We start from the raw sequence: 26,139 nt of genomic DNA on the forward strand, positions 1-26,139 counted from the left end.
GGCTGATCTATGTACAAGATAATCAATCCATGTGCAAGGTAATAAATCTCCTGCACCCCAAATGGTCCCCCATCACCATCAGGAGTGATCCCTGAGAGCACAGTAATCCTGAGAATCACTGAGTGTGGTTCAAAAAACATTTTTTAAGCAAAACAAATAGTAATGAATATGGTAAAATGAAGATACAAATATTCTTTTGTCTGCTTGGTCCTTTTCCCACCATAATTTATGAAATATAGCCTCATTCATTTAACGCTTATAATGCTTTATAATGTTTGTGATAGCATACCTGAAGCTGTAGATAAAAATGTAAATAGCTCAGAAATATGTGAATAAAAGCTTTAAAAATACTTGCATATTGAGATTTGAGAAAATATTTTGAGCTTTATTGATTCCACAATATTTGAGAAACAGCTTGTGGTATTTAATATTCCCCCAAAGGCAGCTGGGTTTTCCCTCTTCAACTTGGTAGCAATGTGTTAAGAGATAAATAGATAAAAATAATTTTCCATAATTTAAAAATAAAGATAATGGAATGGCTCAATCTGTCAGTAGAAGTTTCAGAATCATTTCATTATCTGTTAGAATTTACCAAGCAAGATGTCAAAACCAATTTTAATTAGCACACATATCAAAAGGTCACCTATTTATGTTATTTGAGGAAGTAAGTTTCTTTTGTGAAAAGAATAAGGTAATGCTTTGTGTCTCAGTTTCCATTTATGTTAAACTTGCCTTCTTCTGATGTTAGTGATACCATAGCTCCTCAGTGACATAGTTGGGTGAACAAAGAAAATGAAAATCTAGAAAAGTTCATGGCTTTCATTCTTGCAGTATGAGAGTTCAGGAATTTCCCAAGATTTATCCTCCACATCAATAATTCTCACAAGGAGGTTTAGAGTTCAGCAACACTGTTTACTACTTTTTTTTTTTTAAGTGAATGCACATACGAAACTCAGCAACAGGGCTGAGAAACATAGTGCAAGGAGTTAAGGGGCTTGTCTTGAATATACTTAGCCTAGTTTGATCCCTGAACTGCATAGTCTCCTTCGAAACTCTGGGAGAAATACCTGAGCATTCAATGTACTGAGACCTAACCCCTCCCTCCCAAAACAATAGGAACTAGCAAAAGTACAAAGGGTGGGATTCAGGAAAGACCAGGCACGGAGCAGGCAGTTGTCCTCTCCCAGTAGAATCTTTCTGATTTCTCCAACATTTGGGCAATATGGAATATTGCCAAAGAAGTTCCCAGTACTTTGATGTCTGGGGCTCTTTGAGGATGTCAGTGATGTAGACACGGCTGACCACTTTCATGGCTAGCCTTTAGTTTCTAGTCCTTCCAGAGATCAAGTCAATACCACATGACCCAAGACCCTATTTAGTATATATTGTTTCCAGAGGGTATGTGGCATGGACTAAGTTTTTTGAGTAAACAAAGATGTATCAGTCAGGTCATGATGGTTTGAAGGTTGAGAGGTTAGAACCTCTATTCTATTAGCCTATACCTAAGGAAGTTCCATACTTTCTTGGTGTAGAGAGTTCTTATATCTCAGATATTTTGACATGGTGCCAAAAGAATTCTTAGGAATAACAATTATATCCAAATAACTTGACAATAATAGTTTGCACGGGGTTCCATGAGTGATACTGTGATTCCTGAAGATTTAAAAATATTCTATCTTTCCTCTAGAAATTGACTACAATGCCTTGGGTTAATTTGTCATTGTTCTATATGTTTGTTTGAGGTTTAATTTTTTTGTTTGTACCATAGTTGGTTGTGTTTCGGGCTTCCTCATAACTGCTCAGGGTTCACTTTTGGTGGAGTTCAGGGAAGTATATGGGTTCCCAGAGATTGAACCTGGGTTGGTCATATGCAAGGCAAGCTCCCTTAACCTCTGTCCTATCACTCCAGGCTCCAAAACTGTTCTAAATGATATTAAGTCTATGAATGAAGCTCTGTAGTAGATCACTTGCTTCACAACTTTGTGGACAGTGATTTGATACCTAGCATGTCCCCACATACAATACTTAATACAGAATACCATTCATTTATTGTTTCTTTTCTTTCCAAATGTTTTCTTGAGAATGAAGTTTTCCAGAATGCTCGAAACTGGCCTTCCATATATAGGTATTTTAGGATAACATTGGTTTGTCCTTTCTGCCTGGCAACACGGAGCTTAGGTTTATTGGGTTACTCCCATCATAGTGCTCCCATTCCTCTGTGTTTATCTGTAACTTCTTTCTTTGTGCTCTACTTCCCCAACCTGTCAATTACCTTTATCTCCTGATCAGACTCTGTCAAGTTGTAAATATTGCTTTTCTGTTCCTTTAAGTCCTTTGCATAGTTAATTCAGAGCAAAGTCCTTTTTGTTATAGACACAAAAAGACAGTTAATGCCATGCTTTTGTAACTTGGGAGTTAATTGACTCCGAATGATATTTACTCCTGGGAATCTGTTCTCTGGATTTAAGCCTCAGTTGCCTTTACTTTCTAGCACCCCAAAAGCAGGGTCCCAACGAGGAAATGGATGGACACAGAGCAAGCTGTGAGCTACCCTGGCATCAAAATGGGCCTGGCCAAAGCACCATAATACTTAACTATAAATTAAGAGCATGGTCATGGACAAATTCTGTCATGCTCCAAAAAGTAACATCTAGATTAGGACCCTGAGAGGGCTAGGAAAAATTAATCTGGCCTGAGCACTGTAGTCTGAGATCTATAGCGAGATGTCCCCAGGAGAGCCACCCTACAAGCTTAATGAATCTCTTACTGTGTCTATACAAAATAACTACTATTAAGAAGCAGAATTAAGATGTTAATTAAGGTGTTAATTAAGTTTTTGGACTAAAGAGAAGAGAAACACCCTTAGGTGGTATTTCCCTCCCTTGAGCCTGATCTGCCGGCAGGAAAGGCTTTTGATATGTTGATTGTGCTATGTTGGGTGTGATGTCTACCCCCAGTTTGGGGAGTTGGAGAGCGATGGGAGAGAGATCCTGGCAGCTAGATGGAGCGCGGAGAGACTAGCAAGGGGGACAGAGGGAGAAGAATGTAGGGGGTAGGCATAGGGAGAGATGAGAAAGAAACCAGGCTGTGAGAAGGAACGTGGAGAGATGAGCGGGAGAGACTGGGGGAGACAGGAATGAGGGGCAGTGTAAGACTAGAATGGGGAGATTAGTGAGACTGGAACAGACCTGTGGGGAGAATGGAATAATGGTAACTGATCACAAATCAGCCTAGCCCTCGTTTCCTCTTTTGTCGGCCCATGGCACTAGCCATCCCAAGTGGGGATTTGGCCCGAGTCCACCGAAAGCAGGCGGCAAGAGAGAGCAGCCGGGGTCTCCCTAGCTGCCCGGAGATTACACAGGTATGATGTACCCTGGACAGTTTGACATATTTCATAGATGTTTTAAGGAAAATTTGATGGATGGATAATTTTTATCATTAAACAAATCAGTAATCTGAATTTTTCCAGAACTTTACATAGGATCTCGTAAATAGAAAATACTGGCTGGACTGAATTGTAACCAACAAAAATATTCTCACCCTAATCTGAATAAGCATACAAAGAACACTTCAAAAAATATTTTTTTCCTCTTTTCCATTATGGAAATAATTCAATCTGCTAGAAATTTGAGAGGCAGATAAGAAAACCATAACCATCTCACCTGTGAACTTATTTTTATCATTATTTTATCATATACATATGTACACATTCATAAACATATTATACATTGTTTTCCTGTCCTCTTCCATAATTTTGGCATAATTTTACGTATTTCACAACATAACTTAAAAAAACTTTTTTGTTGTTGTTGCTTTTGATGTGGGGAGAGGAGGCAGGGGAGTGTTTGGCCGTACCCGGCAATGCTCAGAGCTTACTCCTGACCCTGTGCTTAGGTTTACTCCTGTTTCCTGTGCTCAGAGATTACTCCTGATGGTGCTAGGGATCACACCAGGTTTGACCATATGTAAGACAAGTGCCTGATCCCTTTACTATCTCTCCACCCCCCACACAAAGTTTTTAAAGCATTTCTCCATGGATCTAAATAAATTTTCTCAAGCCATCTTTTGCTTCTTCACTGACTTGAATGAGATCTACTTCACCTTTTGCTAAGAAAATCCCTCCCCCTCAGAATGTAAAGTGTTATTTTGTACAAATGGTATCTTTGCCCGTTATTTTGATACTTGCTTATTCTTCAATTTAGACAAAATCATTTCCTTTACCACAAACTCCCCCGCACCAATGATACTGAGGACTGAACAAGAAGAGATTTATCTTGCTTCTACTTATTGAACAACAAAGCATTCCAGTCTCAGGGCCAGGGGAGGAGCCAAGCTGTAAATTTTTCTGACTCCTGCTATAAACAAAGCCTATCAGCGTGGCTGTGACTTCACACCCCTCTCAGAAAGGGAAGCCGGAACAGTGAGAACATGCCTCTTTCTTCATATCAGCAGGGGCCTTGGGATTTTTTGGCACAGATCTAAGAGTTTCTGGTAAACCCAAACCACAGTGGTGAAAACTGCTTCTCAGTCTGCAGGGTCTTTCTGACCCCTTCAGTGATGAGGGAACTGGTTTCCTCTGTTAAAGATTGATATATTTGGCATCACTGTTGGATCCCTTTTTGCCTTAACTCAAAGATCCAAGTTGGGGACTGAGAGATGCGATTTTCTGGCTCAGGAAAACTCATCTGGAAATGAATTTTGGGCACTCGTAAAAAATGTACTGGTATATTGGAAATGATGTAGAAGTAATTATAGATGTAGAAGTAATGATTATGAGTTTATCACTGAACATTGTTGGAATATTATTGTCATTGAAAGAAGTAAGGAGAAAAATTTTTTAAAAGAAAGATGTCAGAACCATAATCTTAGAAAAAGGCAAAAGAACATATACTATTAAACATACGCGCTGGTGTAAATACTAGAACAGATAATTTTATTTTGTAACTTGAAGGAATATTTGTTTTATTTTAACTGTATCTCATAAAGATTTTCTATTTAGATTTTCCCTAGGAAATTTAGGTGGAAAAAAGGAAAGGGAAACAACCGTGTTTCTCTTTTTTTCCACTCCATATCTTTTTTCATTAGTGATTCCAAGTTCTCTTTCTCCATGGTTGAAGAAGAGAGAAATCAGAAAGAGAAGACCAGTATCCCGTTCTTTTGAAGCAGACCCAGAAAGTCATTCTATTCTGTTCACTTCTCTTTGGAAATAATTTTTTTTATTTAAATGTTTCTTCTCCCTTATTACCTATATTTATACTTGAACAACTAGTAGAAAGCCAAGTCAGGTATCTGGTGCTTAATTATTTGGTATTTAGATTTATGCATTTCTTCTCCCTAACAGTGAGTTTCAGCCTTAAGACAACAGAAACAAAGCCATTTTTTAACATTTCATAATGACCTCCTAACAAGTTATAAACATAGGTTTTTCAGTTTCCTACTTAATGGCCTGAATGAAAATTTTCAAAGGAACTTCCTCCTAAAAAGAAATCCATGTAAATAACAATAGAAAATAGAAAAAATAAAACATTCTATTTCTGGCAACACAAAAAGAATGTTCAACAACAATCAAAAACCAGTTTACTCTGCTCATTCTCATACTTGACATCGTCTCCTGATACGGAAGTCTTATTTGGGTGTTTGCAGGACTGTGGGCCACAATCTGGATTTATGCTCAGAAATGATCCCGGGGACACCGGTGGAGGGAAGGGTAACCGATCACTGTGAGTGAAATGCAAACACAAAAGTTCAAAAGTTTTTAACTGTACATCACAGTGATTCTCGAATAGAAAATTAAAAAAAAAATGAACCTGGGGAATGCTAAGGGGACCACATGTGGTTCTGGGAATTGCAACTGGGGTTGGCAGAATCTAAGGCAAGTGACTTAACCACTGTACTATTTATCTGCCTCCTGAAGTGGTGTTCTTTGTGTATTAGGAACTATTAACAGCTGAAACTGGTAGTGCTAGATAGTGTTTATGCTGTATATGTGGAGCAGATGGTCTGAGTTTAATATATATATATATATATATACATATATATATATTTGCTTTTAGGGTCACACCTGGTGATGCTCAGGGGTTACTCCTGGCTTTGCACTCAGGAATTACTCCTGGCGGTGCTCGGGGGACCACATGGGATGTTGGGAATTGAACCAGGATCGGCCAAGTGCAAGGCAAATGCCCTACCCACTGTGCTATCTCTCCAACCCAGAGTTTAAAAAATATTAAGCCCATGGTATCACTATATCACTGTCATCCCGTTGTTCATTGATTTACTCAAGTGGGCGCTGGTAAAGTCTCCATTCATCTCAGTCCTGAGATTTTAGCAGCCTCTTCTTACTCCTCTTTCCCAACGATTGGAGGCTCTTTTCAGGGTCAGGGGAATGAGACTGTTATTGTTACTATATTTGGTATATCGAATATCTCATGGGGAGCTTACGAGGAACTTCCATACCTAGTCTATACAACTTACTAAATAGTCTAGAGATCATTCTGGTCAAGAAAAAGAAAAAGAAAAGGAAAAAGAAAGACTTAAGACTCCATATTTTCAGGATATCAGATACTAGACATATCAACTTCAAAGACTGACATTAGATCAATAAATAAATAAATAAAATTAGATCAATAAAAGCCTATGGTAGATAAGTAAAACTTTCTAAATGCATACATTTCCAACAACCTTGAATAAATCAAATCCTCTCAGTACAGTCATCACAAGGTGCATCATGGTTTCATTCTAGAAGTACTAATGTAGGACTGTTAGAGCAGAAGCAAGAAGAGGAGAGAATGGCTGGTAAAGGATTTAATAGGTTATTTTAAACCTGTGAAACCTGCTGAAAAAGTAACAACCCAGCACCAAAGAACAGATGCCCAGGTAAAGAAACTGTAGTATCTATACATAATGGAATACTACTCTGCCATAAACAGAGATGAAGTCATGCATTATGCTGCTGTAAGGAGGAATCTGGAGAGTATTTGCTGAGTGGGGTTAGAGGGAGAGTGGCAGATGCAGAATGATCTCTCTCAAATGCAGGGTATAAAGGAACATAATAGGGGAACAAGAGATGCCCACAGACAATAGAAAGAGCATGAGAACTGGTCTTCAGTAGGAAGTTTGTTGACTTGGGGAGGGAGATACGGGTGGGGGTCAAAGGTGTTCTGCATAGGTCAGGGAGGAAAACACTAGGACAATGATGGAGAGAAGTGGTCACCCTGGAGAAGAACAGGGTGTTGAAAGGAAGTAAAGTAACATGATTCCTACCAGCAACAGAATGATAAACCACATTGCCTAGCAGGAAAGAGAGGAAAAAGGAAAAAGTACCTGCCATTTGACGCAGACTGGGGGAGGGGGGGCACGGATGGAAATTGGGGATACTGGTGGAGGGAAGTGAACAATAACGAAGGGATTGGTGTTGGAACGCTATATGCCTGGGACTTAATCATCAATAATCTTGTAATTTGTAATTTATGGTTATTCAGGAAATCAAAAAACCCAAAAAGGTAGATAATGAGATGACTTGGGGAGGGAGGTAGTAATAGGTTTCCAGCTAGGCAGTTCTCTCTTCGCACCCTCATCTGTGTCCAGACAGATGGTAGGACAGCAGAGGTTCTCCATCACACCCATGAAGCTAGAGACTACAAAGGCCAAAGGGACAAGGAACAGCTTGGATATAGAGGCTTAGCTCAGAGTACAGAGGGGACACAGGTAACAGGGTTCTAGTTGAGATTTCATCTCAGGAATGCATACAGAGAATGGCATAGGGACAAGACCAGGAAATCATACACTGGAGGTCAGCAAATGGCACAGGGCCTGGACTAGCACATCAGTCATCTGGACTGAGCATTCAGGGACAGGATGAGCAATGTTATATTCCAGTTAAAGAAGAGGCCTGGACATTGAGGAATACCCAGAACCATAAACTTGACAATAACCTCTAACTTCTTAAGTATCTGAGTCTTGTTGCAAATATTTTTTTTACACTGGACTCAAAAACTCACCATTATTTTTTCACACAGGACTCAAAAACCCTTGAATGAGCTCAGGAACAAATCCACTTTTTGAGGTAACAGGACCACTCTGTTTTCGTTGCTTGTTTTGCTTGGGGGCCGTACCCTGTCATGTTCAGGGTTAGACTCTGGGATCTGGCTTCAGGGATCACTCCTAGTGGGCTGGGGGGACCATCTGGGGGACTGGGATTAGAACTCTGATCAGTTGCATGCAAGGCAAGTGCCTCTAGACATGTTAAACCCACTGATTTATCTCTCCACTCCCACTGGACCACTCTTAAAACTTGCCTTCTGGTTATGTCATTTGAGAATTACTTCTTGACTCTTAAAACCAACACACACACACACACACACACACACACACACACACACACACACGGTCTAAAAGGCAAGATCTCAGGGCTGGAGCAATAGCACAGCGGGTAGGGCGTTTGCCTTGCACTCGGTCAACCCAGGTTCGGTTCCCAGCATCCCATATGGTCCCCTGTGCAGCGCTAGAGGTGATTCCTGAGTGCAGAGCCAGGAGTGACCCCTATGCATCGCCGGGTGTGACCCAGAAAGTAAAAGAAAAAATAAATTAAAAAAATAATAAAAGGCAAGATCTCTGTGCTGCTTGTCTGCACATTGGATGCTAGGCATGCTGAGCTCAGGGTTCATCCAAGTTTGATTCTGTCTGAAAGGTGCAGCTGGTGCAGCTGTGGCATGCCGTGTTATTTCCCCAAAGGAAGATGGACCCCACAGGGAGAAAATGTCATGGTTAAGGGGAGCTATGGGAAGCCTGCAAGAATTCTGAAAATGACTCCTACTTCAGGGTCACAGAAAGTCACTATCTAGGAATTGGAATCTGCAGGATAAGAAAAAATGGCGAGCACCGCTAGGACAAACCCTGTGACTAATGTGAGGGAGAGGGAGGGCCCACACTATGGGAAGTTCTTGGATTTAATGCCTCTAGACATGATAAAGAGACTGGAAGGAGATCACAGCCGGTAGGGCGTTTGCCTTACATGCAGCTGACCCGGGTTCGATACCTCTGTCCCTTTCGGAGAGCCCGGCAAGCTACCAAGACTATCCGGTCCGCGTGGAAGAGCCTGGCAAGCTACCTGTGGCATATTTGATATGCCAAAAGCAGTAACAAGTCTCACAATGGAGATGTGACTGGTGCCCACAATGGAGACTTTACTGGTGCCCACTGGAGGGAATTGATGAACAACGGGATGACAGTGCTACAGTGCTACAGACATGATAAAAGATTACTACTTTGTGTCCAGTATTGTTACTCTGGTTTGACTCTGCCTGTTGTCTAGGAGAGGGGTGGGGGGAGGGTGGGAGGAAAGGGGGGAGAGAGGGAGGGAGGGAGGGAAAGAAACCTGACTGGAGGCTTCCTTTTATGGCCTATCTTTTTTCTTTTTTTTTTGGGGGGTGGGGGGAAAGAGTACAGAAGTAGCTCTCAGATGGCATAAATAAAAGGCAAAGTACATGCAGGCTTCTTGTCTCTGCCTTCAAAACAACAATCACTGCATTTGGAGAAAACAGCAATTACCAGGAAATCAATTAGCCAAGATGGAAAAAAAAAATCCCTAAATAGCATTTCACCTTGCAAGTAAGAAATCTTCTCTGTTAGGTCGGTGATAGTTAAGGTGGCATTTAAACTGCCCAGATTCTTTCCTTTGGGAAGTATCGTTCTCATCCAGGATTGCAAAATTCTTTGGTGTGATCCAGTTTTCTTGATACAGCATAGCTAGTCACCTAGCTAGCATTTGGAAATGATTTGAAAAATAGTTTAGAACAACTCAATAATAACTACAAGATCAAAAACCCTGACACACTTCACAACTCCTTCCTATTACACAAATGTGTAAATTGAATTCCCTCTCAAGACGCAAAAAAACCAAGGATTGGCTTCCCAAACATGTTTTCATTGGCTTTAGGGAACTAAAACACAGCAGTCGGGGTGACTAATACTTCCTGTAAAATAAAGATAGACCAACACATAATTAAGTTCTGGCTCAAATCTAACTGTTGTCTTGGAAACAGTTTGGGGAATAAATATGGTTATGCTAATGAAAGTCCTCATAATTTCCACCCGTGATCCAGTTTATTAATTTGGCCAGGCCTTCTTACTACCTTGTGTTACCCAGTTTGGAATAAAGGGTTTGAGAAAAAAAAAAAAGTTTCTTAGGGAACGCTGAAGAGAAGACGGAAAATCATTTCTAATTTCTCGGTCAGTCCCTTATCCCCGCTCCTGCTAGGATTCTTCCCCTCCGGTTAGGATTCCAGTAGGAGGAGAAAGTAGGGGAAAAGCTGGTGGGGGCTTCTCTGTGGGTTTCCAAACTCCTCGGGACGGGGGTTGTGCAGAAAGGAGCCGCCTCGAGACCCACCCTTTCCAAGGCGTCAATTTCCCTGCGCTCTGGGTTCCAGGATTCGCCCGGGGAAGCGCTCGGGGGAGGAACTCGGGCAGCCGCGCTCCCGGGGGCAGCTCCCGGCCGCAGTCGGGTAGGAAGTGGCGGTGCAAAGCGTCGCCCCGAGCCGTCTGCTCGCGAGGCGTCCTGCCGGGGCCGGGCGTCAGGTCTCGGCGCTAGAGCGCGCCCCGCGGGCGCCGCGATCACACCCACTCGGGGGGTGGGGGGGTGCGTGAGCGCGAGCGGCGCGGGGCCTGCGCGCGTGCGGACCGCTCTGTGTGCGTGTGTGTGTGTGTGTGTGTGGCGGGGAGGGGGTGTGCGCCAAAGGGGTGGGGTGCGGGGCCGCCGCGGCTCCGGAGGTGAGGCACGAGGAGGGCGGCTTGGCGCCCGCTCCGGCCTCTCCCGCACGGCCCGCGGCGGCGCCACAGGCCCCGCGACCCTTGCACCGCCGCCCTCCGGCCGCCGGCCCCGCGCGGCCCGCAGCGGGGGGCCGGCGATGGCGCGGGGCTGAGCCCTCGGCCGGCGCCGAGCTGCCCGCGGGGCGCGCCCGCCCGCAGCCCGCGGCCCTCGGCGCCCCCCGGGCGGTGTCCGGCCCGACGCGGAGGAGGAGGAGGAGGAGGAGGCGGAGCGGGAGGCGCGGGTCGGGCCGGGCTCCCCGCGCGCCGCGGCCCCGGAGCACGGGCTCCCCGGAGGGAGCGCGGGGCGTCCCCGTCCCGGAGGCGGGACCCGGAAGCAGAAGCGGGGCCGCGAATCGAGCCGAGCCGCTGCCCCCGCTGCCCGCCGGCGCCGGCTGGGGGTCCCGGCGGCTGGATGGGCGGCGGCGGCGCGGGCCGCGGGCGGCGATGGGCGAGGAGCAGAGCACGGTGAGCGGCGGCGGCGGGGCCCCCGAGGCGCGGGTGCCCGCCGCGGGCGCCACGGCCCCCACCGGACCCCCGAGAGCGCGGGGGGACAGCGCCGGGGCGCCCGGGCCTCGAGCCCTCGCGGCCGAGACGGCCGGCGGGGGCTGCGGAAGCGACGCGGGCTGCGCCGACCCGAGCCGCGTCCCGGAGCCCGCGAGGACCCGCGGGGGCACGGGCTGGAGGCAGAGCCCGGCGGCGGCGGCGGCGGCGGGGCAGCGCGTGCAGCTGGCACTGCCCGGGCCCCTGAGCCCGCAGGCGCTGCAGCTGCAGCTGGCGGCGGAGTCGGCGGCCGAGACCGGGCACCCGCGCGAGGAAGGGGATGAGGAAGCCCCCGAGGCGCCCGGCGCCGGGGCCCGGGACGGACTGGGCTTGGACGTGCTGGGCCCGCGGCGGCCGCCCCCCGCCAACAGGCACGTCTTCTGCTCCGTGTACTGCGTGGAGAACGACCTGCCCGACGTCCCCGCCGCCCCGCGGCCCGCGTCGCCACCCCGGGGCTCGCCGGTGACCCACCCGCCGCCTGGCACTCCAGCTTCCTCGCCCGGCCCCCCGGCGGCGGACCCTCTTGCCCCCGACGGCGGCAGCATCGAGCTGGAGTTCTACCTGGCGCCCGAGCCTTTCTCCGTGCCCAGCCTGTTGGGAGCGCCCCCCTACTCGGACCTGGGTGGGGTCGGGGACCCCTATGCGCCCCTCATGGTGCTGATGTGCCGGGTGTGCCTGGAAGACAAGCCCATCAAGCCCTTGCCCTGCTGCAAGAAGGCCGTGTGCGAGGAGTGCCTCAAAGTCTACCTGAGCTCCCAGGTAAACTCCCCACCGACCACCCCCCCCACCCCCGCCTGACCCCCTCTTCCCCCTTCCATCTGATCCCTTCAGCATTTCAGATCACCGGCCTGGAAGGCCAGCTCCCTGCGCACAGGGAGAGCTGACCAGACACCCTAGGAAGCACTCGCTCAGTTTCTCCCTTGCCAGTCGTAGCTGCGGCCGTGGCAATGTTATTTAAGTAGATTTTGGGCTCCCTGGTTAACTTGAGTGGAATTTAACTCTGTACAAGCCCTGGGCTTGTGTTGGCAGCCCTGGAAGGAACAAAGTGCAAGGTATTGCCCTCTGCTTCTGTCTTTTACTAGACTGCAAGCAAGAGCTTGCTCAAAGTGCAGCGCCAGCCTTGGGAATAGCTCCTCCGCCTGTTGAAAAATGGGCATCGGCTAAGAGCTGGTGAAGAGAAAGGTGGGAATGAGTACTTTGGGTCCTTGATTCCTTGAGTTTTTACGTTGGCTTGGTGTAGGCAGTCAGTAAAGGGTAAGCCGAAAAATTACAAAACGCAAAAAACGTTTCTTGGCTCTCGCCCACTTTTCAGTTTTCTCTTTTTCCACAGGAAAATTGAAGTCTTTTTTCCTCTCTGAAGTCTTAAGCTAACACAGTGCTTTATTTAAGAGGGCCCAAAACAGAAAGACCAAAACAGAGCAAAGTAGAGCTGAGAGGTTTAACAAAAGAAGCACTGGGGAAACTTCCTCAGGTCCTTATTTGAAAGTGTTTTTTTTTTTTTCTTGGAAAGCTTAAGAGTGCAGTAGACCAGCTTTCTTTCCGTGATGGTGTATCTGTTCTTCCTGCAAGTTTTCAATCTGTTACTTTCTTTTCTGCCAGTGCTTTGCACAATCAGGAATGCCCTTTGATCCTGTGTCTGGTTGTCCTCGGCCTATTCATCTTTCAAAACCTTGGCTGTTCAGGTGCCAACTGTTCTGCAAAGCTTCCCTCCCCCCCCCCCCCCCACACACACACTCCAAGCCACTGCTTATATATAACTCTCAGAAAACTGTCTTACATGCATAGACGTTTTTCTCTATGTGTTGGGCAGTGTTGTACAGCCCCTGTATCTGGTGGTTTCATGCTGATTTCGTTGTTGTTTTTTTGTTTCTCTTAAATTTGCTGAAGTGAATTTAACTGGATTCCAGACAGTGTGGTTTTCTCTACATTTTGTGGCTCATCCATGCTTCTAGAATGAAAGTGTGTGCTGCGCCCAACTGAAAAAGGCAAAGGGAAACTTAGGATGGAATGTTACACAAACAGTAATGTGGCCAAGACAGTCGAGATTACCCACACGCCTGTGAGAGCCTATGATATCTTTTTCATGCTTTATCCCACAGGATAAAAGGATACTTGAACAGGAATGTCTGTTGCTCACTGTGATAGTTGCTATGACATCACCATCAGACATGGGTGTCATCGGTGTGTAGAAATCCTGTGGTGGGCTTCAGCCATCCTCCAGATCTCCCCGGTCCCTGTGAGATCAGATGTCTCAGCAAGAGCAACACAGGGAGCAGTGATGACATCCATCAGGCAGGCTTGCTGTTTGAAGCTGGAGTCAAACCCACACATGCAGTGGGTTTAGAAGTTCTGTGGAGGAAGTAGCCATCATAGTTTGAGGTGTTCTGCCTTGCAGTTTGATTTCCCTAAAGCAGGCCCTCTTATGCATAGCAATTTTTCTTAACCTTTGTGTATTCGTTTTAGGAAGGCATTGTTTGATCTCTGGTGGAGGATAGAAGGCCCTGGGGGTGGCAGGGGCAAGACTCCTCCACAGTGAGGTGTAGTATTTGAAACTTGTTTCTGGTAGTATTTATGATTTCGTGTATGTTCCTGACTTTCGTCCAGTATTTGACAGAATGTTCCATTAAAAAAAACAAAACCTTCATTTAAAATAATAAACAACAAAAAGATGAGTCATGCGGGCTAGTCTTGGTTCTGTAAGGTTTTCATACTTGCTGCTCTTGCTCTTGTGCCTGGAATATACACCCCCCCCCCCCACTCCCCGCTATTCTCTCTGCTTTCTTGTGTCTCCCCCTTCTCCCTTTCAGGTTTGTGTATGGGACTGTCAGAGATCACTCTGCTTATTTACTTTGCAGTCATCGAATGATGCATTTAAAAACTGCATCTGTTATTATTCATCAGACACCCTAGGATTTCCAGCATTGTGCTTTACGAGCGATTTTTTTCTTTTTTAAAAAAGATCTTCATTTAGCCCTGGGGAAAGAGCTCAAAGAGGCCCTAGTTCAATCAGCCCTACCACCAGGCCCTGCCTAGTACCGGGTGTAGCCGAGGTGGCCCCCTGCACACCTCGAGCTGGCCCTGGCAGCTCCAGCATAATGTCGAGAGCAGCTGTGCATTGCCAGGTGAAGCAGCCAACTGTGGGGCCCACTTTTGAGTATTGCTGGTAGTGCCCCTAGGCCCTGGCATCTTGGTAAAACACCCCTCTCCGCCTCCCTCCAGGTGGGGGGGCGGGGGGCTCCAATTAAAACACACTAAAGAATTTACGGCTGGAGAGGTAGTACAGCAGTAGTCTTGCTTGCGTGTGTCTGACCCAGATTTGATCCCCAGTGCCACATATAGTTCCCCAAACCCTGCCAGGAGTGATTCCCTGACCACAGAGCCAGGAGTAAGCCCTGAACGTGGCTGGTTATGATCCCCTGAGTCCCCTCCCCCCCACCCACACACTCACACACAAAGAAAAGGAGAGAAAACCTGATTCATACAATGTATATATATTTTTAACATAATAGAATCAAGCTGCACATCAATAAAAATACCACAAAAATTTCCAAATACTTAGAAATTTAACAATACTTTTCTGTTCCATTAGTAAATGAGGACAGCACTTTCCAAAAAAGAATTAGAAAATGTTGTTTTGAAACTGTTCCTAGGAATTTATAATGCTAAATGCTTCCCCCCCCAAAAAAAATGAGACATTCTCTTTCAGTGATCTAAGTATCCACCTTGAAATCTAGAAATGCAAGAGCCTAAAAAGTCCCTTTTAAGCTGCAAAATGCAATAGCAAATTTAATAGCAGAATAGACCAAATTGAAAATAGAAAAACATTATAAAACATAAATAAAACCAAAATATTTTTTGAGTGATAAACAAAATTGATCAACCCAGAATAGAAGGGGCCAGAGAAGTAGTTAAATGAGCTGATCGCATGATATGCATATGAAGACCTAGCTTTGATCTCCGATTCCGCCTGGTCTCTGTGAACACAGCCAGGAGTAGTCCTTAAACACAGTGTGGCCCCAAAACCAAAACAGCAAAGCGAAACTGTAAAAAGAAAATTGAGACAAATGATCAATATCAGAAGTGAAATTGATGATCTCACGGTAACGTCCGAAAGAATTGTAAGGAACTACTGTGAAAGTGAGCTAGAAAACAGAGATGAGAAGTCGGGTTGACTCAAAACTGGCATTCATTCCCTGATCCCTTACCGTCTCCCAAGCACCACCAGATGTAGTCCTGGTGCCCCAACACTGCTGGGTGGTGCAGCACCTCAGGGCTGTATATGGGTGGCCCTCCCCAGAGGAAAGAAACGTAGGTGAAGTAAACCTAGCCCCTGAAAACTACGAACTGCCAAACCTATGCAGAATAAAAGAGAGGACACCGAAGTTCTATATTCTTTTCAACGCAAAAGTAAGATCTAATGGAAACAAACCGAATTAAAATTTTATAAATTAAAAATTTAAAAATAGGATGAAGATAACAAGAATTTTGGATTGAAAATAAAGAGTTCTTATTATTACACTCTTCTCCCACATTTTGTGTTTTCTTTAGTGTCTGGTTACTTTTAAGTTGGGCAGGCAGGCTGGCTTGCCTGCCTTCTTCCCTCACTCCTTCTCTCCCTCCTCCCCTCCTTCCATCACACTGCTCCCTTCCTCTTCCCTACCTCCCCACACTTGGCTATACCTTCAGCCCTAAGGCTGGTTTAGTAGAGATGAGTTTCTTTAATTTGTTTCTCTGAAAAGCACTTAATTCCTGTTTAAAATCTGAGTGATAACCTCTCTGGGTAGAGTATTCTTGGTTGGAGATTTTCTCCATTTAGCATTTATATATATATTTATATATAATATATATTTTTATATATAATATACTTATATATATCACTGTCACTGTATCACTGTCATCCCGTTGTTCATCGATTTGTTCCAGCGGGCACCAGTAACGTCTCTCGATAGTGAGACTTATATGTTACTGTTTTTGGCACATCCAATACGCCACAGGTAGCTTGCCAGGCTCTCCGAGAGGGGTGGAGGAATCGAACACGGGTCATCCATGTGAAAGGCGAACGCCCTACCACTGTGTTATCTCTCTATTTATATAGATTATATATATATATGTGTGTGTGTGTGTATATATATATATACATATATATAAAATACCTCTCTAAAGAAATGTGCTATCTTTTTTTTTTTTTTTTTGCTTTTTTGGGTCACACCTAGCGATGCATAGGGGTTACTCCTAGCTCTGCAGCTCTGCAGTCAGGAATTACTCCTGGCTGTGCTGTGGGACCATATGGGATGCTGGGAATCAAACCTGGGTTGACCGACTGCAAGGCAAACACCCTACTCCCTGTGTTATCACTCTAGCCTCAGAAATGTGCTATCTTATGGGTTTCTCTTATATGTGAGTCTTTGCTTTTATCTTGCTGTGTTGAGTTTCTCTTTATGATTCTGTCTGTTGAGATTCAAAAACTCGTTGAGTTTTATCATATTTATTTATAGTGTTTGTCAGTGTACATCTGTTTTGAGATCATTTTGTTTAGAACTCTGAGCATCTTGGATCTGGGAGTCTAACTTCATTCTCAGCTTGGTGAAGTTCTTGGCTATTATTTCCTCAAATAAGAATTGTGATCCTGGGTCATCAATGTCAAAAACACACTTGGCATTCTGTAAATATATGATGAAAAATTAATGTGCTTTCATTAGCATTAGATTTGTATTGTGTTAATGTTATTAAGTAGTAACATTAAAAAATCCTTTCACTGGGAAAAAAAAGGAATTGTGATCCTGGGTTTGTGACATAGCTCATTTTGACTGGAGTGCATCCTCTGCATGCATGAGGCTAATGTTTGATTCCTGGCACTGTCTAGTTCCCCAGAACCCCAACACCCCTATACTAAAACAACAATCAAAAAAAGAATTCTGTACTTTCTTTTCTCACCTGGAACCACTTTGACGTGACTGTTGTTCTTCTTGTTGTCCTGTTTAGATCTTGTTTTCTTCATTTAAAAAAAAATATTTTTCCTGATGTGCTTGGACATTTTCCTCTGCTGTGTCTTTGAGTTAACCAATTGCACATTTGACATCTTCAATTCTGCACTTCTGTTGGTGAACCCCTCTATAGTCTTTTTAGTGTTTAGTAGCTTTATATAGTTTAATTTGGATCCAGCCACATTTTCTGCCATGTTTTTTTTTTCTATCACTTTTTAAGTTCTCTTCTATTGATTTCCTTTTCTTTAGTGATAATCATTAGGACTGTTGCACTGAAGTCTTCAGGTATCTTTTGTACTACAGTTTTAGTTCTTCCCAGGCTGTAGTCTGGGTGAGTTTCTCTGTCTCCTCTTTGTCTGATGTCTGATGCTTCATGAGAACCTGTGGGCCTATGTTCATGCAGGCCTGGGTGGTGTCTGGGGAATTTGCAGTCAAAGGTGTCTACCCTTACTGCTCCAAGCTGGAGCAGGCCTGACTGATGACCTGGAGTTTGCAATCACAGTGCCCGGCAGTCACGGGCAGTAGCGCCAAGGTCAGCTGTGCCTGGGGGCTATCCGAGAAGTGGGTCTCAAGGGCCGTGCCCCTGCTGTGACAGTTAGAACAAGACTGGGTCACCCCTAGTGGTTAAAGGTTCCCAGTGCCCATCAGCCAGTAGGCTACCTTGTTCACCCAGGTGTGGCCGGAAAACCTGTTCTGAACTGGGTTTCAGGGGGCATTGAGACTTTAGGCTGGTGAAAAGAGCACATGGCACGGGGACTGTCTGGCAGGTTGTGTCAACCTGGAGTAGAACTGGCAGCTGTGGTCCTCTTGCTGACCAGCACTGCTTTGGGGGGGCCCATAGAGTGTTTTGTGTCTGCAGGGTACAGCTTGCTTGCGAGCTAACGTTTGTTCCGCCAGGATAATTGTTCACCTCTAGTCCAGCTAGCTCAGCTATCCCAGGGATGGGTGGAGCCCTCCTCAGGAATTTGCCCCAGGGATCTCTTCCTCTGAGTGAGATCTAGTGTGGCATCCACCCTACCTGCTCTGTCAACAGGGTTTAAGGGATGACACAAGGATGTTTTCTGCCAGAGACTTGCACCCCTGTTTATGCCCTTTATTGTTGTCATTATTTTGCCTTTCTGTTCCAGTGCCAGGTGTTTGGGCAGAGTTTTGCATCCTGCAAGTCTTTCTGTCTTGTTGACTCTGTCCAGCTCTTACAGCTTTTGTTTTTCCCATTGTTGCACTGAAAAACTGTTACATACTTAAAGGTAATACATTTCCAGGAAGACAGTTTTCACATAACTGTTCCCTATCTTTAGCACCTGGAATATTGTCTAGCATATAACAGATGCTCAACTAATAGTTATTTCAGTATTTAGAGAGCTGAGTGACAAAGAGAAGATGAATTTACTCCAGAATAACCTTGGCTAGTAAGTGGTGTCTTTCTTGGGCATTAAATCCTACTCTGAACTTCTAAGCTTCCATTTTAGTCAAAAGACAAAGACTTAAGTCAGAAATAATAGATTTGCTAGCGTAGTCTTTAGTTAACAAGCTTAGAATTTAAGCATTTTTAGGCAAACTTTTGCCATATATGAGTCTTTTCACAGTAGGATGGGAATTTGGCTTTGTCATTGTAATACTTCAGCTCTGAAGTTGTTTTAATCAATGTCCCTTTAAAGCTGTTTCCTTGTCTCTGAACCTGTGTGCTTTAATTACCTCATCAATGAATTGCAGATTGATGATTTTTGTGGGGAGGGGGAAGAGAGGTGGATTGGGCTCTGCCTGGTGAAACTCAGGATTCCTCCTGGCAGTACTTGGGGATCAGACTGGAGTCGGTCATGTGCAAGTCAAGCATCTTACCTGTTATCTCTCTAACTCGCAGATCATAATCTTGAATGATCCATAATTGCTAAAGCATAAACAAAATCAAAATGCACTTTTTACATGACCTTACCAACTGAAAAATGTGATAAAAATGCTATTTTTAAAGTCAGTTTTTGTTCTTATTCATTGTTTCTTACTTGGGGGCTATACCTGGCAGTACTCGGGGACTATTCCCAGCTCTGTGGTTGGGGTCTCTCCTGGCCTGGTGTGGGGAGAGTATTAACGGTCTCATGAATGCAAAGCATGTGTACAGCCCATTGAACTCTCTGGCCCTTTTTTTTTTTTTTTTTTTTTGCTTTTTTTGGGTCACACCTGGCAATGCACATGTGTTACTCCTGGCTCTGCACTCAGGAATCACCTCAGGCGGTGCTCAGAGGACCACGTGGGATGCTGGGAATCGAACCCGGGTTGGCTGCATGCAAGGCAAACATTCTACCCGCTGTACTCTTAATGCTCCAGCCCCTCTCTCTGGCCCTTTTAAAATCATTTTATAAGATGTTTTGGACTTGATATTAGCAAATCTGTTAAACCTGAACCTGCATAACTCTTCAGACCTTTTAAAGTAAGATGATGCATTTAAATCAAAAGTTATTAGGGATTTTTTTCACCATTATTTTGAGTTAGTGCCTGAGTTTGTGCTTAACATCATTTTAGAAAATGCAGCTTGTCAAGCACTTTATAGAAATTAATTTTATTTATACAAATTAAGCTTTAAAAGCAGATCTTCTAAGAGCTCTTCTTTACAACCGCTGAAAATGCATATTAAATGTGAGTTGGAATATTGCCTGGACAAATTAATATTCTAAAAGGAGACGTAGGGTTCTTTGAAAGATTCAACAAACCTGGAATATAAGAATGCGCATTTTCAGATGATAGGTTTTATTTCCATTAATGACATCAGTAGGTGTCATTATTTCAGGCAACAGATTAGTCAGATTAGTCAGCTACTTCACCCTCCATATTCTAATTTAAAAATAGTAGTTTGGTTTTTCAAAACATTCTTTTTCTTCCATTATCGCTATGACTGGCATGGTGTGGGGCCCATCTTGGTGGACTGGTCTGCACAGGGTGGTACCATCCTCTTTGCAGTTGTTCTGAGAAAGACTGAACCTATAGGTGCTGAGTGGTCCAGCACCATAACAGAGATGGCGGTTATATTGGCTTTCCCTGTCGTGGTACTTAGTTATCTGGTTGCATGCGTTTTGGAAGAGTGTGTCCCACACAGTGGCCTATGTGTGCATGAATGACTGTGGCTGAAGCACACAGGCCCAGAGATGGCTCTGTCTACTGTAGGTCACTGAGCCCTCATTATGTGTTTACCTTCTTGTCTGGTTTGGCCTTTGCTACCTTTTCCTAAGAGGAAAGATTATCTGTTCCCTTCTTTGTTTTATAAAGTAAAGGTTTACTCATTTCAGAAATCTACAATAGCATTCCTTTATGATTTTTTTTTAGACAGTGAAATTCATTGCATTAAGTATTAATATTTAGTACTTTAGATAAAGAAAGGAGAACCCTGGGCATGCAAAGGACTTTCTAGCGGTAACAGCTGCTGCGACTTTCATCACTCTGCTTCAAAGTGCTAGCAATTGGCAGATACATAGGAGTCGGAATGTATACACCTGTCAAGTGAGTATTAATAGAGACAAGCAACACATTTTCTTCTGCAGATTGTGAACAAAACAGCTGCTCGCTCGATGGTAATGTCCTAAAATGACTGTCTACTATAGTCACTCTAGAATCAGTGACCTAGGGGTGAAGCTTGTGCATCCTATTATTAAACTCTGAGTCACCTAGACCTTTATGGGTAAAAGTGTAAACCTACTTTTTATCCTTTAAACCTTAAAGCATCCTGTGTATTTTAAGAAACAATTGGATTCAGTGTGGAGTTTGAACACAGTTGTCTGCACACAGGGAGTGTACGGAGCTGATAATGTCAGGTGTGATTTGCGTAGTTTTGAAAATGCGAAGAGTAATATTGGACTGAAATGTGTTAATTCACTCCAAAAATTTGAAAAGTGAAAATAAGGCATATGTAAGCTTATTATCATTTTGTGGTGTGTGTGTGTGTGTGTGTGTGTGTGTGTGTGTGTGTGTGTGTGTGAGTGTGTGTGTGTTTAAGATGTGTGGTAACTTTTGCTTTCACACCTCACTGACTAACACCCTTGTTTTTTCTCTTCTGTCTTCTTAGTAATGTCTTTATTATCCTTTAACAATTTTTTTAAAAAAGCTTTTCAAGGTATGGTTTTAACTGGCATTTAATTGTGGCAGAGGACTCTCTTGTAGAGGGCTGAGTCCGGGGCCAGCCAGACCTGGTCTGGGTGCTGCCTGAGTATGTTCTTGATGTTTCTTTTTCCTCTGGGAAGCCTGCATTTTGCTTCCCTACCTAAAATATCGAAAACAACACATGAATACTACTTAACCTAAGACTTAGACTGGAGCCTTTATAGTGGTGAGTTGTTTGTTTGTTTGTTTTTTTCTCTTAGAATAGAGCTCACATTTTATAGGCACTCCTTTACTCCTGGAATGAGAGACAGAAAAAAAGAATATTTAGAACTCCAGTTCACAGATTTATTTATTTATTTTTGGTTACACCCCACTGTGCTCCCAAATCACTTGCACTGGTGCTTGGAGGACCAGCTATGGCTTGACCCTGGGTCTGCTGCAAGCAAAGCAAGCACCTTACTGCTGTCCTCTCCCTTTCCAGCCCCTGAACTTCCCAAGTTTTTATTAGCACTTTGCGATGGCCTACATAATGCACTTGAGTGGTAACTTCTTGTGGTTTATTTTTGTATTACTAGAAACGTGTGCATTAACAAACATTCTTTGGTTACCTGCTTGCCAAGGACCATGAGATACTCTATAAATACATCTAATTTCCTCACAAAACTGTCATAGAACCTGGTTGACAATATTTTTAGTTCCAGCTTTTTCTGGTACCATAAAATAAAGTAACTTTTCTTTAAGTGGTCTTTTTGGTTTTGTTTTCTTTTTATCCTGGGAAGATTTTATTGAGTCAAATCTGGAAGACAGACTAACCTTTTAATAAGGACATTACAATTACTCCTGTTATGTTTCATCCAGAGTAAAAGGCCTGTCCCTTACCTCTTTCATAGTGCATGTATTTCTGAGATCTGTTTCTAGTTGTTGAAAATAGAATATTTTTTTTAAAGAATATTGCTCCTTTTAAAGAAAACATGATTTTGTTTACACTACAGTGACAAAAAGCTTTCAATACTAAAACAGTTATTTTGTTCAAGTGCACTTTGTCAGAAGGATTTTATTTTTATTTATTTTGGTTTTGGCGCCACATCTGGTTTATTCCTGGCTCTGTTCTCGAGGATCACTCTGGCAGTTCTTGGGGACCATATGTGGTGCTGGGGATGGAACTCGGCATGGCCATATGCAAGGCAAGTACCCTACCCATGGTACTCTGTATCTCTCTTCTTAGAATGATGCATATGATAAGTTAAACCTCCTTACATCAAACTGCTTTAACTAAATATTCTGTTTTTGTTTTGGGTTTACTTCGCTCTCTGCCCTGAGGAATTTTTTTCCTGTGGGAAACAGGGGACCATATGTTGAGAACTGAACCAGGTTGGCTAGAAAATCAGTTTTTTTTTTTTAACATTTTATTATTTTCAATGTAAACAAAAGCCACAATTGTTGAGGAATTCTAGAGTTGAAATTGATTAGATAACAAAGCTACAATATTAAAATAAAGAAGTATAAAGAAATGAGTTTTTTAAATCTGAAAATTGTTATCTCTGATCATGGGGTTGTTAGGTCCTTGTCTAAGAATATTAAGTGGTTTGTTGCTAGTTGAACCTTCTGTGTTGTTCTTGTTGGTTGAGTTTAGTTGGCTTCTATGTTACTTTCCATCTAATATTTTGTGCTCCTCTTGGAATTTCAGGATTGAGAAATTAGGAGTTATCATGCAGCCATATATGTGGCTACAAAATTCAGTTCTTATAGTGTAGTTTTAACTGCATACTTCACATGCTTTTTTTTTATAATACAGTTTTTCTTTTTTAAGAAAAGCTTAATAAAATGGTCACATTGTATTTTTTTGCAAATAAAATTTTGATATAAAATCTGCAATGATTATCCAGTGAACTATGCTATCAGTCCCATTCAGCTTTGCCTATTTGCCCCATCAATTTTGTGGTAATTACAAAATTTGAATTTTTTAACTTAATTGATTTTTTTAAAGACTGCACAAGGAATAATAACAATCATCCATTGAATACCTGTATTCTAAGCATTATCACATGCATTTTATTATTGAATTTTAATTTATTTATATAATAAATACCTGCTACATTCCAGGCATCGTTGTAGGTGTAGGAAATGCAGGAACCAAAACAGATCCAGCCTCTGGCTTCATGGAGTTTTTTTGTATTAGATAGGAGGAAGAAATGGATGGCAAAAATTAGTAATCATTTAATTTATTGGGCACTAAGAGCTATGGAGAGACTGAGAGGAAAGACATGAGATGCTGGGGATGGCAATTATTCTTTATACTTTTGTGTGGAGTGTTGGGCAGGATTTGTTTCATAACAGATTTTGAGCCTAAGTCTTTGTGAAGTCAATGCAGGAGCAAACCTTGAGGATATCTGAGGGGAGTATCAAGCAGGAAGTGCCAGAGACCATAGCATGCGGGTGTGGGGGGCGGGGCAGGGGGTATTACAGAAATGACAGACAGATCCGAAGCACAAGGGTATACAAGCCAGCCGGAGTGGGGAAGGTGTGGGATAGAGAGGGCTTTAATACCAGGGTGAATTTGTGTCTCTGAGACAGAAGCAGAGGATGATACTGAGCTAACCTGAGGTGATTAATTGTTCCTGAAATACGATTACTCTGCTCTCCATGTAGAATAGTCTAGTGTGTTTCTCAACCCTTTCCCAGCTGTGGTGTTCTGACATTGCTTCCTTTTCAGTATTTCATTTTCACTCGTCTGCTTGGAATATCCTGGAAGCCCCCACGGGGACGTACAGTCCTGATTGAGAAACGTCAGTGTACAGGAGTCAAGAGTGGAAGTAAAAGGATCTGAAAGAAGATTATGGCAGTAATCGAGAGGAGGTGATCGGGTTCAGCGTGTGGTAGGCAGAAGGGAATCTGATTTGAATGGATTGAATTTTGAATGTTATGAAGATTAAGCAGACAGCTTTTGCTGAGAGACTTTAGGTTTTGAATGAGAGAGAAAAGGAGTCCATGGTGACTCAGGTTTTCTTGGGGGGGGGGCGGGCAGGAGGAAAGAGGAGATTGGACTGCACCTGCCGCTGCTCACTCTGCTCCTGCTCTGGCCCTGTGCTCAGCACTCGGTCACTCTAGCGTGCTCAGGACACCATCTGCAGTACCAGGAAGCAAACCCTAGTGCTGTGTGCACAGCAGGTGCTCTCTGACCCCGGACTCAGGCATTGATCCCAAGCAGTTAGAAGAGTGCCACTTTGTAAGATGAGCAAACGGGAGGAGGACTAGGGTTAGAGAGAGTCGGCATATGCTAAGTTGAAAACCTCTGTGGATGTTCATGCAGGAATAATGAGAAAGCACTTCGATTCTGCCTCCTAAAAATATTTCTGTATTCTCTAGTTTTCTCCTTTCTGCAGTATTTCATTGTGCTCAGACCTCTCTACCACGAGCTTCCTGCTTGTTCCTGCTGTTCCAGTCATGACCATTTCCAATCTGATCTTCACACTTTAGCTAGAGGATTTTTTTATAAGATGCTAGAAGGGTTTTGGCACACTTCTTCACCTATCAGTGGCAGCTGCTTTCCCCTCACCCCTAGAGTAAATCTAAACTTGTTTTTCTTGTACTGAGTGACATTTTTTTCTTCTTATTTTTTTTGCTTATCAGCCTTTGTTTCTATGACTTACATTTCTGTTCTAACCGTGTCCACTTTTGTTTTATTCTTGCTCAGGTAATGTATTTTTTTTTAAATCTTTCACATTTATTCTTTTAATTTTGGCATAGACCATTCTTTTGAGAATCATCTAGATACTTTATTTCTAGATGAATCATTCTTATGTTTTTTGAAAGCCCTCTGTTTAATATAGGATTCTTTTTATTTCATGCTATTTAAATTGCCTGTTTTCTGCACTCTCTTGCCTTGAGATTGTGAAATAAGATGTATGTAAAGAGCTTATTCATATACATGTTTATATTTTACCCTCCAAACGTTTGAACGAGCCTCACGCATTAAGGGACTGGCAGAGGAACCCAGGTGTGCAGGACCCGGGGCTGAGATCTCCAAGCCTACTCAGATTGGGACTGGGCCTTCTCCACTCAGACCTCCATTTATATTTTATGATTTTTTGTCATATTTTGTCCCTGACATGAGTATTTCTATAGCAGGCTTACTTATTTGACCATAAGTAATCATAATACCCTAGTACTTGGTGTCAGAATAGATATGAGAGAATTAGAATAGATAACCAAAATGATATTTAAAATGACAGTCTCAACTTTTCATTGTTTGACTTTGAAAACATCTAGACCTTTCCATTTCTCCATAGAGATCCCATTTTATAACATGGGTGGTGAGGTTTGGTCTTCATTCTTCCCTTCAGTCCTTTTTCCATAGTCTTTTCTCTGTAGCCATAGTGTTCTTCCCTGGTTCAAATTTCAGCCCTTCCTAAGTCTTCAGATGAAATCAGTGCTCTTGATACTTTAGATAACTTTTTACTCTGTTGTATTTGATTCTTCCCTGGCTTCAAGTATCAGCCTTCCTTAAGTCTTCAGAATGAATCAGTGTTCTTGATGCTTTTAGATAACTATTCACTCTGTTGTTTTGTATTTTCATCCTTTTTGTAATGGTTTGTTTATGTAATGATAGGATATTTGATTATCTCCCCACATCTCCCAATTTTTGAACTCCTTTTGTAAATAGATCCTAGCCCAGAGATCAGAATAGAATAGGTATTTAGTAAATATTTGTGAAAGGACAGTGGGT

The 26,139-nt window shown here is 43.3% G+C and overlaps 1 protein-coding gene across 2 annotated transcripts in view; it reads left to right on the forward strand.

Moving 5' to 3' along the window:
- Positions 1-11,129: 11,129 nt before the first annotated feature.
- The window catches only part of RNF217 (ring finger protein 217), a 123,405-nt gene continuing 108,395 nt past the window's right edge, over positions 11,130-26,139 (forward strand). For both annotated transcript variants that reach the window (XM_004614017.2, XM_055135926.1), the window contains exon 1: positions 11,130-12,102. In XM_004614017.2, coding sequence (XP_004614074.2) covers positions 11,248-12,102 — 855 coding nt within the window. In that variant the 5' untranslated portion in view covers positions 11,130-11,247. The remainder of the gene's footprint in view (positions 12,103-26,139) is intronic.

Source organism: Sorex araneus, chromosome 4 (genome assembly GCF_027595985.1).
Source record: "Sorex araneus isolate mSorAra2 chromosome 4, mSorAra2.pri, whole genome shotgun sequence".
NCBI lineage: Eukaryota > Metazoa > Chordata > Mammalia > Eulipotyphla > Soricidae > Sorex > Sorex araneus.